We start from the raw sequence: 13,488 nt of genomic DNA on the forward strand, positions 1-13,488 counted from the left end.
CAGATCTTTATTCACAATCTCTACATGTCTACATAGCTTATACTGCCTGTACACAGCTGCAGGATTCTACAGCTTCTCCCCACTCATAGAGAGTGTAAGGTGAGTCTATCTACTTCTGAATAGCTGCTTGAGTTGTTATTCATGAGATGTTAGTCATAGACATCAGCAGCTTTCTTTGTGTTCTTTTTCTGTGTCTTTTTGGCTGCATCATAACCTAGATTCCAATATCCTTAGATTTTTATATTACATTCACTTGGGCTTTTCTCAGCTTTATTTGCTATTCTACAGTAACTTCTGGCAGAATTACTTGTATAGAAACCAGCAGAAGTAATAGTGGGTGGGGAGGAGGGCAGACTGCTCTGCATTGTACATACCCAACGTCTCGGACAGAAATGCAAAATGTGCAGTAGCCATAATTAAGATATAAAAAGCAAAAAAATAAATAAATTATTGATAAAGCCACCTATGAAGGCTTATATGCCACTGAACAGATTGCCCAGCAAGACCCTGCAGATATTTAAACTTTTGATTAAAACTCAGACACAGGTAATATACTGTATGTAATGTATAAAGTATTCAGTATAAAGTATAATGTATAAAGGCATACAGTGCGAATTCCATTGTGCACATTATTTTCTGCTGTGGGTCCACTACCATGTTTTTATACATGATAAACAATGCTGGGTGCCCAATTGTCCTCAAATACAGTATATCAATCTGAATGGTTATATAGAAGTATATTGCAGTGGTCAGTTTTTCTTAGAACTGTTCTAGTTACTATTGTATTGGCATTCTGTTCATGAACTAAGAATAACAATATGGACTGTGCTGTGTTCCTATTCCACTACGTAACACATGGTATATTGTAGACTAGACCCAGGTTCTTCTGGTTCAGGGAGAGTGTTTCTATGTGGCATCCTAGACTTCGTAGTAGTGAGCAGGAGAGCAGCAGGGAGTGGTACAGGGGTAGGGGCATATATATAAAGCTAACATCTCATTGAGACTTAAATAAGGAAAAGGAAATGCATTCTGCAAAGGTCACCTTAAATAAACTATAGTATCAACCCTTTCTCTGCCAGGACTGTACACATTCAAGTTCCTGCTCTTGAGATTAAACCTTTGCGTATTTGATATCCATAATATTCACAATTGTCATTCATTATTATTAAAAAATAACACTTTGTATAGTATTTAACCACGTATGAACAATGTGGAGGGTCCTCTTTGTCAATGCCACAAGAGGATATAAGATATTTGGGTGTGCTAGGAGTTACTTTATATATACAACCAACTGCAATAAATCTACATATATTTACTGGTATTGGAATCACCAATGGTCATTGTTACATTTCTATTAAAATACCTGAAAATATTATATGATATGGGATACAGGCTAACGCTTCAATACCAAGCACAGATGCTATGAAAGTAGAGGGCTATGTACTGGAGACCAAAGTATTGCCACAATGTCGCTGCCCCTTCCTACAGCTGAATGTTCCTTGTATTATGGATGGCCTAGCCTAAGGATAAACATCTGTTTTATAAATTGTATAATCCCTTATAACGACCCTTTAGTATAAGAAAGATTGATATGTATCACTTAGTGTCTATTACATGATGAATACCAATCTATATGTATTGTAGTATGGTACTGGGAGCTCCAGGAAGGTCTGTCACATGCCAGTGATAAATACGTGTTTACCTTCCATTGTGTGAAAAAAAAGTTCAGGAGGTTAAACCATGTCACTACCCAGAATGCATCAGTAGCTCACCGCTGTCAGGAAGGAGAATTTATGAGCTTGCCCTTTAACAGAGCCTGACAATGGCTATTCAGTGCATTATGAAATACAACCTTATCCTACAATTGGCTCATAAGAAGTCTGTTAATGCTAAGGAGATGGCATCACATTCCGGAAGATTCTTAGTGTTTGACTACATACAGGGAATTTCTTTATATTTCCTTATAAGTCACCCAGTTTGTTAACACCGTGTAGCCATGTAAGTATAGATTGCCTTATAGCAACACAAGAGCACCACAAGGACATGAGTCATAGGAAAATGATCTTTTATAGCATTGATTCCATGGTATCTTTATACTGTATGCCATGTGAGCAGGACTGCAGCTAGTTTCCAAAGATACATTTATTTATTTCCCTTAGGCCTGGTTCACACATGCGTTCGGTATTCCATTCGGGGAGTCAGCTTGGGAACTCCCAAAATGGAATACCGAAAGCATTGACAAGCGGTGAGCAATGAAAGCACATAGTCCCCATAGACTATAATGGGAGAGAGGAGAGAAAAGTACTTCAAGTTCTATTTTCCTCTCCGTATGATTCGTGTGGACAATGTGCAGAAAACACACGGACCCCATCATAGTCTATGGGGTACATGTGCTTTCATAAGCTCACTGCTTGTCAATGTGTTCAGTGATCCATTCAGGGGGGTCGCCAAGTGGACTCCCTGAACGGAATACCAAACGCAGATGTGAACCAGGCTTTAGACTTCATGCACATGACCATGTGCAAGCCATGTTTTTCACTGACCCATTAATTTCTAAGGCCCCATACACACGACCATGTATTTTCACAGTCCTATCTAAGGAGCAAAATCAGGACAGATCCAATCCTTGTCCATTTTGCAGCTTGTGGTCAGTTATATTAGTGAATGGGGCTATGGATGCACATGGATGTAATCCATGCCATTTAGTAACAGCACAGCTTACATATATAGCACCAACATATTCATGCGCACTTTACTGACATTGTCCTATATATGGCTCACAATCTAAATTCCATATCCGTATGTCTTTGGTGTGTCAGAGTCAAAGCACACAAATACAGGGAGAACATACAAACTCCTTGGTTGGATTCAGTAGTCCTCCAGGGCAACAGTGCTAACCATTGAGCCATTGACATATACTGATGTACAGCCTTTAGCTGGAGTCCATAATCTGTCACTTTCTACTAAGTTATAAAGGTTAGTTATATCTTGCTAGAAGACTGAATTTCAACCATGTTGAGTGACAGACACCTTAATGGGTATTTATATATAGTCTGAATAGTAGCGTAGGCATAGCATATCAGATCTCAAGTTTCCTAATATGTCTTCAAGCAAAATGTTTTCATAATATCATTCTATGATAAGAAAATGTCCATTACATTTCTGTTTTTCACTGTTTTGTACATGGGGCCTAACATCACAATCTAAATACATGCTCGATTTGGCTGAATGGGGTTAGCTGCTGCCACTAGGTGTACCATTATTGTAAATGGCACCAATTAAAAAGGGTATATGGAACAACAAGGGTTTTCGGTATTAAAGCTGAACGTAACAGGATAACAGTTGTTTTACTAATAGAATCCTTATTGAAATACACAAAGGAAGGATTCTGAAGGAAATCTGCGGAAGAGAAAACATAATAACATTCTAGCAGTGGGGACTTTTCATAGTGTCTTGTTGGCAGAGGAATGGTTAAACAAAAAAGCCTGTTTCCCGTAAGGCTAGAGCTGGATGTCCTACAGCCACTTCCGTGGGTCATACAGCTCCTGTTGCACCTTCCTTCCTAGTTGCAACATTGTGCAGTACGTGTACAGAGCAAGGTTATATCAATAAAAGAAAATATGCGGCTAAAGAGGAATGCTTGAACACGGCTTCAGATAGCATCTTGGTTGAGACTTGTCAGAAGACAACACCTGCATGATCATGTCTTCAAAGTACCCTGAGGACATGAAAACCAAACAACAATGTGTATATAGTAAGAGTATAATATGTTGTAAGAGTTCTTTGTCCCTCCAGGCAATGGTCACTGCTTGTATAAGAGAGACCACTGATTTACATGACGGTTATGTATGTATGCAGGAATGAATCCACAAGTCCACAGTTTATACATATGTGGTTTTACTAAAATAGCCGCCAATATGATTCACACTGTAAGCAAAGCACAGGTCCAAAAGCAGAAACACATGGCATGAAGCACTAAGGCGAGAGGTGCTTGTCATGCCCCATGTCAGACCCCAAAGAGCAGTCCATCAGTATATCAATAGCTGGGATGGAAAATCATAAGGATGTTAAGAAGTTTTACTAAGGTTTTCCAGGGGTGACAACTCTTTTCATTCTCGGGTACTAAGGTAAATGATTCAGATAGGGACACCAAGGTATTTCTGCCAAAATGACCAGATTTCCTATGGCGTTGTATTGTGGCATCCAGAGCTAGAGTTACTCCTTGACCAATGTGCAGCCTAAATTAGTATTTTTATTTGTTTTACTCATTTATATAGAGCTAACAGTCTGCAGTGCTGTGTACAGAGATTGCCATTAGTCAGATCCTTGTCTCCGTTGAGGCCCATATCAATATGTTTATGGTAAGGCAATGTATCTGGAGGGTTTCCATGTAAAGAGGAGCACAACCTCAATACAGAAGTTACCCTAGTTGGATTTTAATATAGAACCACAGTAGGAACAGTGACAACCTCTGCCCTTAGTTGATCAGTGGACGATAGACTGGAATCCACTGTAATTCAATGTTGAACTGGTCATATACAGATCTATAAACCCCTTTCCTTAGTTTGTAGTCATTACATATATAACTGTGTATGTATATTCTCAAATAACAAAATCAAACCAAATGCCCCTGTTACATTATATATCCAGTAATAACCCTGGAAAAAACGGAATTCCTCAACATGCTACAATGTGTTGATCCAGTTGCTGTTAGAACTAAATGCTTGGTATACATAACGGCAATTGTTACTTATTACAGCTACTTGGGCACCTAATTCTAGTTCATGTATGAACATTATACGTACGAAGTACATCAGATGTATCCTAGGTACTCCCTTTTCTGAGTCTTTATACCATCTGGATCTCTCTTCTCCCCATCACTCATTTCCTTTCCATATATTTCCTTTACTTAGCATTCTGAAGCCAGAATCTGAGCCATTGTTTGGACAGTCTCTGATTTGAGAATTACTGGTTGAAACTGACAGCACCACTCTGGGAACCTTACCAAAGGCAATATTGATATACTTGTATCACATTATTTTTACATGATTCTGGACAAAATGCCAGAAAGAAGAACCCAACTCAGACAAATGTCTCCAAATAAACGCTCCACATGTTTGCCTTCTATTGTTGTTACATTATTCCCTGAGGAAAGTGACAATAGGTTTACGTGTTTGCATATAGTCCATGCAGATGTTGGTAATATTGTGGGATATTTTCTGCCAACGCAAGTTTTCTATTTGTCAATTAACTATAGTTCTAATTAAGGATATTTCCATAAATTATGTACAAATTAGTATCAGAATATTTCCAGATGAAATGAGAAGTGGCTTTCTCACTATAGAAAATAAAGAGATATCAGTAGGCGATGCCAAGCATATCTGGTCAATGGCAGCCTTATCACTGGGACCCTCGATGAGCTAGGATGCATAGTTGGCCCATTGCAGGTCATGGCCAGTCTGTCAAGTAGATATACAGTCCTATGAAAAAGTTTGGGCACCCCTATTAATCTTAATCATTTTTAGTTCTAAATATTTTGGTATTTGCAACAGCCATTTCAGTTTGATATATCTAATAACTGATGGACACAGTAATATTTCAGGATTGAAATGAGGTTTATTGTACTAACAGAAAATGTGCAATATGCATTAAACCAAAATTTGACCGGTGCAAAAGTATGGGCACCTCAACAGAAAAGTGACATTAATATTTAGTAGATCCTCCTTTTGCAAAGATAACAGCCTCTAGTCGCTTCCTGTAGCTTTTAATCAGTTCCTGGATCCTGGATAAAGGTATTTTGGACAAACAATTCAAGTTCAGTTAAGTTAGATGGTCGCCGAGCATGGACAGCCCGCTTCAAATCATCCCACAGATGTTCAATGATATTCAGGTCTGGGGACTGGGATGGCCATTCCAGAACATTGTAATTGTTCCTCTGCATGAATGCCTGAGGATTTGGAGCGGTGTTTAATGGATCATTGTCTTGCTGAAATATCCATCCCCGGCGTAACTTCAACTTCGTCACTGATTCTTGAACATTATTCTCAAGAATCTGCTGATACTGAGTGGAATCCATGCGACCCTCAACTTTAACAAGATTCCCGGTGCCGGCATTGGCCACACAGCCCCAAAGCATGATGGAACCTCCACCAAATTTTACAGTGGGTAGCATGTGTTTTTCTTGGAATGCTGTTTCTTTTTGGACGCCATGCATAACGCCTTTTTTTATAACCAAACAACTCAATTTTTGTTTCCAAAATGAAGCTGCCTTGTCCAAATGTGCTTTTTCATACCTCAGGCAACTCTATTTGTGGCGTACGTGCAGAAACGGCTTCTTTCTCATCACTCTCCCATACAGCTTCTATTTGTGCAAAGTGCGCTGTATAGTTGACCGATGCACAGTGACACCATCTGCAGCAAGATGATGCTGCAGCTCTTTGGAGGTGGTCTGTGGATTGTCCTTGACTGTTCTCACCATTCTTCTTCTCTGCCTTTCTGATATTTTTCTTGGCCTGCCACTTCTGGGCTTAACAAGAACTGTCCCTGTGGTCTTCCATTTCCTTACTATGTTCCTCACAGTGGAAACTGACAGGTTAAATCTCTGAGACAACGTTTTGTATCCTTCCCCTGAACAACTATGTTGAACAATCTTTGTTTTCAGATCATTTGAGAGCGGGCTGTCCATGTTCGGCGACCATCAAACTTAACTGAACTTGAATTGTTTTGTAGAAAGAAATGGTCCAAAATACCTTCATCCAGGATCCAGGAACTGATTAAAAGCTACAGGAAGCGACTAGAGGCTGTTATCTTTGCAAAAGGAGGATCTACTAAATATTAATGTCACTTTTCTGTTGAGGTGCCCATATTTTTGCACCGGTCAAATTTTGGTTTAATGCATATTGCGCATTTTCTGTTAGTACAATAAACCCCATTTCAATCCTGAAATATTACTGTGTCCATCAGTTATTAGATATATCAAACTGAAATGGCTGTTGCAAAACCAAAATATTTAGAACTAAAAATGATTAAGATTAATAGGGGTGCCCAAACTTTTTCATAGGACTGTAGCTGTTTTTAAGACAGCTAAAGGTAACCATACACCTGTATCCCCCTACTCACCCCAAAAGTGTATTTGATTTCAAGTGAAAGAGTGAACTGTCTTATAACGCTTGTTTTTATGGCTAGCACACTGACCCATTACATTGTAATAGCCCCATACATATGCCCATGTATTATGATAGTCCCGTGCATGCGGGGCAAAACTCAGAACTCAGGATAGGTCCTCTACCTGTCCATCTTGTGGCTAGGGCTCACTGAAGAAAGTGAATGTCGATGAGGCACATGATACATGTGCCATGGGTGGTGTTAAACCATTGACCTACACACACAGTGATTTGGAACAAATGTTAGTCCAAACATGGCTACAATCAGCCAATACTTGTTGGATGCTGATCGACTTTCCATATTGTCAGTCGGCACATATTCTGAGCTTCACATTGGCCATTGTGAGTAAACCCTACAAAGCTTCTAGACACCTCTTATCTTCAGGAAGAACTAAAGTGTTAGGAGTTGAATATACCCAAGACATTCAGTGAGTTCAGATGACTTTTCTCTAATGTGTATTGGACCTCAACTATATACATAGGTCTACCACAGCATATACATATATAATCCCTTATAAAAGAGCACAATCAGTGATAATGTTCTTGTTCCACCTCCTGGACTTGGAAAATAACTATGACACAACCTTACATTCCATCAAAATGATTAAAAGACAGAAGTTTCTGTGACCAACCTTTCCCATAGCAAAGGAAATTCCAGGCTTTCATTACAGTACAGAGAACAGGCAGAAATACTTGTGACGTCATCCAATGAATGTTTATAGTATGTGAGTAATTGGCCACCAATATAAGCAATTGGCTATATAATGTTGAGAAATACATCATACGGCTGGCTGTAAATGTACAATTCTTCCATCCACCCACAGATCCTGTTTGCTTTACAGCTTGTTATCTGTTGGTAAATGATTAATGCTCAGCTTGGTCTATACAGTAATAGGAGTGAGGCCCACTTGCTGCAAGAGGTTAAGCTATGCCGACTATTCTATAATACCAAGATCCGGGCCAATTATTCACAGAGATTTGAGCTGGTGCCAAAAGGAAATTGACTCATTTCTAGCCTCAGTCCTGCTCTGCAATGTAAATTTGTAGGATCTGGATTTTCTAACCACCGTCTATTTTAGTCCTAAAATGTGATTATTATTAATGAAACCACAATGATCTGTCCTACAAGTCGGGGTTTTCTGTGGTAAAAATGGAAAATATATGGAACATGTTTGGCTTTGGATTTGCCCTTTTTCAAGTTCTCTCTTGTGAAATTTTAGGATGATAAAGCAGGTCCCGTATTCAGGATCCTACTCTAAGAGCTGGAATAAAGAACTGTTATGAAATAGAAAAAAACAAAAAACTTGAGTCTTCAGTAGTTGATACCTTTTTTTAAATGGCTAACTAATAATGATGACAGATTACACGCTTTCGAAGCTCTTGGCTTCTTCCTCAGGTATATTACATATACTATTATTATATGTTAATTATTAATATATTATATATACCTGAGGAAGAAGCCAAGTGCTTCGAAAGCGTGTAATCTGTCATCATTATTAGTTAGCCATTAAAAAAGGTATCAACTACTAAAGACTAGAGATGAGCGAACAGTAAAATGTTGGAGGTTCGATATTCGTTTCGAGTAGCCCCTCAATATTCGACTACTCGAATCGAATATCGAGCCCTATTATAGTCTATGGGGGGAAAATGCTAGTTTCAGGGGTAGGCAATGTTCGATCAAATTATACTTGCCAAGTCCACGAGTGAGGGTCGGGCTGGATCCTCCGAGCAGTCTTCTCCTTGCAGTGTCCCCGCAGCATCTTCCGGCTCTTCATTCACTCTGTCAGGCATCGGGCCTGGGCAGAGCCGACTGCGCATGTCCGCACTACAAGCGGACATGCGCAGTCGGCTCTGTCCAGGCCCGATGCCTGGCAGAGTGAATGAAGAGCCGGAAGACGCCGCGGGGAAGCTGCACAGAGAAGACTTCTAAAGGCCTACCAGCATTGATTGGCCAACTGTATAGCATTCGGCCAATCAATGCTGGTTCTGCATCGAACTTTTACATTCAAACAGCGAGTGGTACTCGATCGAGTACGAGTATTTCGAATACCGTAGTATTCGATCGAACACCTACTCGATCGAGTACTACTCGCTCATCTCTACTAAAGACTCAAGTTTTTTGTTTTTCATATTTCATACCCACTGGCTAACACGGTACAAAACCAAACGTTTTCCTTATACTAAATAACTGTTATTAATATTAACTCTGTCTGTGGAGGACCAAGCTCAAGGCCCCGTGGTGATCCAAGTATGGTCAGGAAGCTATGGAGTGTTTCATATCTTTAGGGTACAACAGTGCTAAGATACATCTTACTCTACGTCAGTACCGTCAGCTCTGACATGTCATACTTTGAAGAAGACTTCCTTTATCAGTCTATTATTCTATATCATTGTATATCTAGGATTCTTATTTTAGCCTCTAAGTATAACGCAAATGACATTAAAAAGTTGTAGGTGTCAATTCCAACATCAGGCTGGTATGACTAAATAACAAATAAAATAGAATTAGAATGAATTACTCCTATAAACATTATCTGCAGTTTATAGTGATGTTATCTGGAAGATTCTATGCAGACATAACACTGTAGGAGTAGGCCCGCATATTGTGCACATTGGTCGTGCAAGGCCCCATTTCCAGTAATCTTGTATACAGAGGTTTAGTATAAAGCTCTTACACCACAGTATACAATATATACTAGGGCCCCTCTATGAGCTGCTACACATGACTTCACAAGCCAGGACAATAACTATACTGACAGATAGGAAGATTGCCACCAGTTTTCAGTACTGCAGACATATACTATATGCTATACCTCTATGGCCGGTTTTGTACTCTCGTTCCCATAAGTGGCCTTTACTCATTCATCCATCATGGCCACCTCTGCAGCCCCCATAGCTATTGCACTGCAACAGCTGCCTTAATAGCTTCATTTGTGAAGAACATTTCATGTTGATACAAGGCCTATGTTAATAATTCTCTGATGCTAGCGTAATATTGAGACGACAGTATAACTTTGTCTTTTTAACCCCTGGAATGCTTGTTTTCTGGAGCAGCTGACTGAAGTTACCCCTACAAAGTACTACCATTCTCTTAGGTTAACATTCCTAAAATTCCTTGGACTTCCTTAAAATCCGCTGTCCTTTTGTCTCAAAGTGCTAGCTTCTAGTTTAACCCTAGCCAGAAGTTCTACAGTTTCCCAGGAATTCTACTCTAACAACAAATCCCAAAGAACTGTGAAGATTTAGTATGACATGTCAGAAGGTCAAAAAGGGTCTGTTTAAGGGAATTGCATTTTTGACTGACTACACCAAGGAAGCACATATGGCTATATTTGTACAACTAGATATAGTACATAGAAGCTCTTGGGCCTCCATGCAGAATCTGTAATGGCGTTCCTACCTACCTTGCCATTTAGAATAATAGTATATATTATGTGGTAGAGATACCTTAGGGGCCCCTCAGAGTCCAGGGCCTGGTAGCGTCTGCTACCTCTGTACCCCCTATGACTACACCCCTGGTGGTACAGTAGCAGACTATATCCATTAAGAAGCTGCTCAGTGTAAGGGACTTTTACATGGGCCCCTGTTAGACCTATATCAAGAACTGAGTGATGATGTAACACATCAAGGCCTTCACACTGTCTGGAGTAACTGTATAGGGGCAAGCGACTGTTGTGGTTTGTCCCCATACAGTTTACATCTTAGCAGTAGTATACTCCATTTAGATGGACTTTTTGACATCATTGGTCTGAGCGGGCTTTTATTTAACCAAGCAATATATAATTATTATTCTCCATATACAACACCTCCATATACAACAGTGCAAGATAACCAACTTCAAACCATAACATGGTGGCCATTGACATGGAGATAGGAGTGTTTTGGACCAATGAAAATCCAGTCTGTTAGTTCAAAGATTTACTAAACCCGCCGTTTTACGATTTCTCTTTATTATTGCTATGTAAGTCATAGGTGACATTTTCCAACCTGGAGTATTTGGTCAGTGCAACCAATCAGATTCTTCCTTTCCTTAATGGAAAATAAACGCAGCGACGTTATTGGTCGCCATGAGCCACTACATCATCTTTCTTGTTTCCAGTAGTTTTGATCATTTTACCCCCAGAAAAGTGTTCACTTAAAATCATCCAAAATGTTTTCATGGGGCCAATACATAAATGCATCTGTGCAGGTTTATCTTTGTAGACCGAACAATTCTCCATAGGAATACTGTACAGATTTTGTTACAAAATGTTACAGAATATATTGAATTATCGAATGCGCATTCTGGTACTGAATGAATATCAGGTCATTCAGCTTTGTGGTTACCTAAGGAATACATCATCATACAGACTCTTGTATAACTCTATACAGGTAACCCCATTAGTATATACATAAGAGTGTTGTGATACATAAAATCGCTGTCTCAATGTTCTTATAATCCAGTAGGAGTCTCGATTCTATTCATATTTTACTGGCTTGCTTCCTGACTGTGGTGTGTTAGTCACTAACGTCCAAGTATTTCTTGGCCGTCTTATATGTATGGTCGCCTGGCAGTCTTTGCTGAATCTTCCAAATTCTTTTCTGGCACACTCACTATTCTTTATTGCAGGCCTTTATGAGAGTCCCTAGACTGATGTCTCTGTCTCATTGTAGTCTCTGCTTGCTGTCTCTCTCTCATACTTTTTGGCTCTCCCTGTCAGGGCAATGGCAGTCTTTCATGGCCCTGAGCACTTAGAATTTCATGGGACACCTTCGATTCCAACATTTGATAACTCTCTGTTTTTACGACACCTTAAAGATGACCATATGAGATGCATGTAGGTAAAATAGTGAGACCTGGACAATTATTGCATGGCTATAGTGTAATATTTTAAGTCTGTGGTTAAAAGAACAATCTAGTTTCTTGATCATTGTTGTGGTTTAAGGTATTGGGAACAGCAAATCTGTACATGTATGGTGTTTACATATTCATTTCTATCCCGAAGCTATAGAATGTGTGGCAATATCTGGGAAATACGACAAATCTTGGGGCATGTAGGTCTGGTGTCCTTAAGACTACATTCATATCCTTCATATATTATGCCCATCTCATTTCTTTTAAGTGTTTTGTAGTGATCTCTCATTCCTTCTGATTGTCTCACCTTGCACACATATCCATCTGCTGAGGCTCTACTCACTTTTATATGTCCCCGCATTGAATACCTCTTGGTTGAAACAAAGCAAGACAGGACATAAAGGGTTAATGCCGGTACTTACCAGATAGTTCATTGTTTCTGTTGTATGGGGATCCACTTGTAATCCAGCTGTTTAGTACCGATCTACTATAATCCTATCCCAAGGTGGTTCTCAGTACCAGATCTGGACCCCACAGACTTTCTCTGCTCCTTCTTACTTTATACCAAGCATCTCCCTTCAGGATGACTGTCACCAATCCTCTTTATGAATGGTATATGCAATGTAGCAAGACTGGATATGACAGTATGTCCCTCTGTTTCTCTTCCCCGGCTGTCTTGCTGACTAGAGCGATTGGTCAGTGAATTTGGTCACTATTAGCGGTCATCTTCACCCAGTCTGTATGGTCAGTAGATAGATCCCAGGACCTTGGGGCTACTCTCAGACAAGCGGGGTGATCTGCAGTCCTGGCTTCTGGTCTCCTATCCAGAGCTGCCAAGACGGTGTTCCCGGCTTCCTCCCAGGCACTTCCTCTGTATTCCTGTCCTTCTTAATATCACTGTTTGTCTCTTGATCCTCCAGGCTTTCTCTTCATATGATTAAAAGCAGCGTCCAGCTCTTTGTGTCTCATGCAGTCTCCCTGTATTCCTGGCTGTCTCTCCAGCAGCCTCTTCCACAGACTGAGAGGAGAGAGAGGAGGAGATTCCGGGGGAGAGGTAACATTATCCCATCAATGCCTCAGCCCAGACCCCTCTTTTCAGGAGCTGCTGCCATTGGCTGGCTCTGCTTTCTTATGTTAATGAGTATAGGGGGAGGGTAGCTCTCTCTCCCTGTGGTAAAGGAGGTGTGAGACTGCCACAGTCTGGAGCTACAAGGCATGGGATCTCTGACAGGATTATGACAGCATGGCTGTATCGGTGGAAGAAACATTGCAGGATGTTTGTCTCAGCCCTGCAGCATAAAAAAAGAAAACATTCCTTATCCAGATGATTTAAAGGAAGGCCCTCATAATCTTCGAGTGGCGGCTCAGATTTGGCTACAAAATTCTAGGTTTTCAACAGAAGACCAATATGATTTTGCAGCATCAACTCTCATAAGTTGTTCCAGAGCTGGAGACAGTCTGCTGGCTTCCATCCCACCAACTTGGAGAAGA

General features: G+C 40.2%; 1 protein-coding gene across 2 annotated transcripts in view; it reads right to left on the bottom strand.

Annotated features, from left to right (window-relative positions):
• The window catches only part of BCAR1 (BCAR1 scaffold protein, Cas family member), a 106,995-nt gene extending 93,984 nt beyond the window's left edge, over window positions 1-13,011 (bottom strand). For both annotated transcript variants that reach the window (XM_075281784.1, XM_075281783.1), the window contains exon 1: window positions 12,420-13,011. In XM_075281784.1, the coding sequence (XP_075137885.1) occupies window positions 12,420-12,431 (12 nt within the window). In that variant the 5' untranslated portion in view covers window positions 12,432-13,011. The remainder of the gene's footprint in view (window positions 1-12,419) is intronic.
• Window positions 13,012-13,488: the final 477 nt, after the last annotated feature.

This window comes from Leptodactylus fuscus, chromosome 7 (assembly GCF_031893055.1).
Source record: "Leptodactylus fuscus isolate aLepFus1 chromosome 7, aLepFus1.hap2, whole genome shotgun sequence".
Classification (NCBI taxonomy): domain Eukaryota; kingdom Metazoa; phylum Chordata; class Amphibia; order Anura; family Leptodactylidae; genus Leptodactylus; species Leptodactylus fuscus.